Source organism: Gossypium arboreum, chromosome 7 (assembly GCF_025698485.1).
Source record: "Gossypium arboreum isolate Shixiya-1 chromosome 7, ASM2569848v2, whole genome shotgun sequence".
NCBI lineage: Eukaryota > Viridiplantae > Streptophyta > Magnoliopsida > Malvales > Malvaceae > Gossypium > Gossypium arboreum.
This window is the reverse complement of record NC_069076.1, coordinates 100,194,121-100,198,043: the sequence shown is the minus strand read 5'-3', so window position 1 is coordinate 100,198,043 and position 3,923 is coordinate 100,194,121. Positions and strand designations below refer to the sequence as shown.

The window sequence follows — 3,923 nt, the reverse complement described above, 5'->3', positions numbered from 1 at the left end:
TAGATCGGGCCAAACTGGGCCGGGCTCAAACCTGAATTAAAATTTTAAAATTTGGGTCTCACGCCAACAGCCATGTACGGGTCTAACTTGCAGGCTAACTTCTTTACGTGGATTAAAATAGGCCACGTTTTCCTCTTCACTTTAATTTTTAGGGTAAATTGCACTTATGGTCACTATAAAATAGGATCTGTCTTATTTTGGTCATTTTAAAATTATTTTTTTTTAATTTAATTACTCTAAATAAAAAAATTATATGAATTAGTCACTGCCATTAAAGTTTTCATTTTCTTTTAACGGTTTGTTGACGTGACATATTAACACGTTGAATGCTATGATATTAGCATATTAATTAAATTTTTAGCCAAAAATAAATAAAAATTGTCAAGTGTCAGTCAATAAATCTGTTAATCTGTCACATTAACAATATGTAAAAAGAAAAATAAAATTTTAAAGGCAATGACTAATTTGTACTAATTTTGAAATAATCAAAATAGTACAGGACCTATTTTAGAGCCAACATGGCCTAATTTTTAATATATTTATATAATGCTTTTCTGCCCTTTCTCGACAGTGTTCCAGAATCGGTTGGATAAGGCAATGGCTACCCTCAGAATAGCTCTTCGTAACGTCCACCGCATCGTTAATACCTCCGCCGTTTCCGGCCGTACAACAACCGTTTTCAGGTACCCATTAACCCCTTTAGTTTTTCATTTCACCTTTGTTTGCTTTTTTGTTAGTTTTACATTATAAAAGAATTGTCCTTTATCAGGCCACAGTATGGTTGGGTTTCAACATATTTTTCAACTAATATTAGTAACACTCAGCCATTAAACATCGATCTTTCTAACGAAGAAAGCAAAAGGCGTCTTTATAACAGGTAAGCTTTTTATATTTTGGGTACTTTTTTTTTTCTGATTTTGATGATCAATATTTAGCTGGATTTTGAATTTTTTTGATTGATCCCTGTTTTGGGTTTTTATAGATTGTTGTATAGGAGCAAACAAAGAGGATTTCTGGAGCTGGATTTGGTTTTGGGAAAATGGGTTGAAGAACATATCCATTCCATGGATGAAAATGGAATTAAAGCTCTTGTTAATGTCCTCGATTTGGTAAAAAATCCATTTTTTTTATTGCTTATAAGCTGAACTGACATGCCTTTAAGTTCAAAAATACTCTCTTATTGGTTCATGCTTGTAGTTGGTGTTGCTTATAAGAAACTATAGTGGATTATCATGTTGCATTGCTAGTGGAGCAATGTCTTGGTTGCTGTATTAGTAATAGAATTAAAGAATTCTTGATGTTTTGGATGCTTTTCCCAGAACTATATCTGAATATTGTCAGTTTTGAAGCATGCCTGAGCATTAAGGCTTGAACTGCCAACTATTGATCTTCACTCATAAACATAATCCTTAGCTGGCTTCTAATCTTCCTTCTCTCATCTCTGAGATACGTTTTATGAAGAAAATGATTTTTTTTATTTAAAGATCAGTAAAAAAAGGGTCTGCATCTCCTGTAAGAATGATTTAGAAGATCCAAAACCAAAAATATCTGTATTTGCTAGCAGCAATATGGTGGAGGCTGTCAATCAACATATATTGATCCAAAATCTGATTCAAGCAGTAAAAGTATCATGGAGGCTACTGTATTAGGAGTCAGATTTCATTTTTCCCTCTCTACTTAAAAAATGGGTAAATTAGTCCTGGTACGTTAAAAAAAAAAAGCAAACTGGTTTTTCTGTTAAAAATTTTATGTTCATGTGACATGCCATGTGTATCTTATGTTGATGTATAAGGGTTAGGTTTTCGACAGAAATTTAACATACAGGGATTAACTTGTTCATTTTTTGAGTAAAAAGAGCAAAATATAATTTGACTCCTAGTACAAGGGCTTTTATGGTACTTTTAGTGATTTAAGTCCAGTATGGTACCTTTGAGTATGTAAGAAATGTTTTGAATCGATTCATTTTAATGAATCAATGATGTTGGCCCTAGAGATTCACAGCAGATAATAGAGGCACCGACAATGTGTTTTCCAATGCATGATATTGCTGATTGTATTAAGCATGCTAGTGAACTGTGTATTTCTATCCATAAAGTGATATGAAACCATAAAAATGATCTTTCTCAACACTATAACTTTGAGGGAAGAAATCTAACAAATCATGCATCTCATTACTATCCAAATGTTTGCCATATTGGCTTAAATCTTTCTCTTTTGCAGGAAAACCCCGACCTTTGGAAATGGCTAACCGGTCAAGAACAACCACCCGAAGCAGTGACTCTTAATCCTGTAAGAGATGATCTAAAATATAAAAGTTTTGCACTTGTATTTCTTTTATTTCCCAGCATTCTTATATGATCTTTTGGTTGTTTAGGTCTTCTCTGCTGTGCAACAGAAGGTCTTGAAGAACCTCAACAACCATTCCTCTCTCGAGACCCGAGCAACCCCTGGCCGGCCATGGGTGAGAGGGTGGGATGATATAAAAAAAGGTCGCGACAGCCCAATCACCGGAAATCAGTAGCTTTTCTTTTGCCTTTGAGGTAACAGGTTCTGAAGGCTTGTTTATTTCTAAACAAATTAAGGTTTGTAATATGTAATTTCTTCGATATTGTATGCTAGAGTATGAAATAAGGATGGCTGCATTGCTGCAGTGAAGCTGGAGATGTAAGAAAACCCTGAATGTATTTGGTATAGGCCTTATTTAAGTTGATCTATAGCATAAAAATTGTGGCTTGAATTGTCATTTCTTCTCTGTGCTTTAGCAAATAGTTAGAAATAAAGCTTTCTAGTACTCTTTGAGCCAAATGTGTTCTTATTGTTTGTTACAGGTTTTTTTTTTTTTTGGGGGAGGTTGGTGGGGATGAAGGTACTTATTGAGTTTAAATTTGCACATTCCTCTAGTTTCAAGGCATGTTTTGGCCTCTAGGTTTTCATTTTTTATTGCAATTAAAGCATGGGAAATGTCTTCCTAAATATTGCATCTCTTACAATCTAAATCAACATCAATACCTCTCTCCCTCAGCCAAACTCTACATGGCAAAATTTTTTTTATAGCACGCCACAGGAATGTGGAGGTTCCATAGAAGCTTCCAATTCAGATGGTATGAGGAGAGTAAACTTTGATTGTGAGATTTCTGGGTGAGTGAGTGTAACAATTGAGTTTATTGTTGGGACTGCAATTACTATTGTTTTAAGGATAAATTGGGCTTTAGTTAATAAGTAATTTGGATGATTGTTGAATAAAATTATTTTCTGAATGAGGTTTTACAAAATAAGATTGGTGAATCCAAACTATATCTCTTATTTGTTTACTACCTTTGTTACATAAATCTTTTTCGAACTTGTGTGTTCAAATGTCAATCGGTACATTAAGTTTGAACAGAGATCAAGCTGAATTGTGCTTTTTCAGCTTGGAAATATAATTTCTAAGCTTTATTCAACAATATAATGATACAACAAATTGACTCGAACACTTAGTTACAAATTAATTCGAACATGTTTCACTTGTATGATTTTTCGTCACTCAAAACACATTTCTATATATCAATCATAAATTCGACTAAAGAAATCTAATTGAGATTCAAATTGTGTTCAAAAATTTAGAGATAAATATTGAAGATCTTATTGCTTAATTTTTTTATCACAAATTTTCTCAAAATACCATTACTCAAATGAGTAAAGCTGATGATGTATTTGGTGCAGATGCAATGGTAACACTAAAATAATTAAAATATTCAACAAACAGTTTAATGGTACGTTTGGTTTACTGTAATGGAATAAGACTGTAATGGAATAGAGTTGTAATGGAATAGAGCTGTAATCAGTAATTCAATTGTTTGGTTGAATGGAATGGAATAGAGCTGTAATAGAATTCTTGTGTTTGGTTGAATGGAATAGATGTTACAATAGCATAGGAAAAAAGT

At 33.0% G+C, this 3,923-nt stretch overlaps 1 protein-coding gene across 1 annotated transcript; it reads left to right on the top strand.

Moving 5' to 3' along the window:
- The first annotated feature begins 535 nt into the window (after nucleotides 1–535).
- On the top strand, nucleotides 536–2,805 carry LOC108469444 (succinate dehydrogenase assembly factor 2, mitochondrial-like). The gene is made up of 5 exons (XM_017770328.2): nucleotides 536–683; nucleotides 770–877; nucleotides 983–1,109; nucleotides 2,221–2,289; nucleotides 2,375–2,805. The coding sequence occupies exons 1-5, from the start codon at nucleotides 547–549 to the stop codon at nucleotides 2,519–2,521; spliced, it is 588 nt and encodes a 195-aa protein (XP_017625817.2). The 5' UTR covers nucleotides 536–546; the 3' UTR covers nucleotides 2,522–2,805.
- Nucleotides 2,806–3,923: the final 1,118 nt, after the last annotated feature.

What these genes read in the sequence shown, in the direction of transcription:
- LOC108469444 (XM_017770328.2), top strand. Translation starts at nt 547, where the DNA reads ATGCTTTTCTGCCCTTTCTCGACAGTGTTCCAGAATCGGTTGGATAAG. An exon ending in CGTACAACAACCGTTTTCAG is followed by an intron (nt 684 to 769) that starts GTACCCATTAAC and finishes GTCCTTTATCAG; the next exon opens with GCCACAGTATGGTTGGGTTT. An exon ending in AAAAGGCGTCTTTATAACAG is followed by an intron (nt 878 to 982) that starts GTAAGCTTTTTA and finishes GGGTTTTTATAG; the next exon opens with ATTGTTGTATAGGAGCAAAC.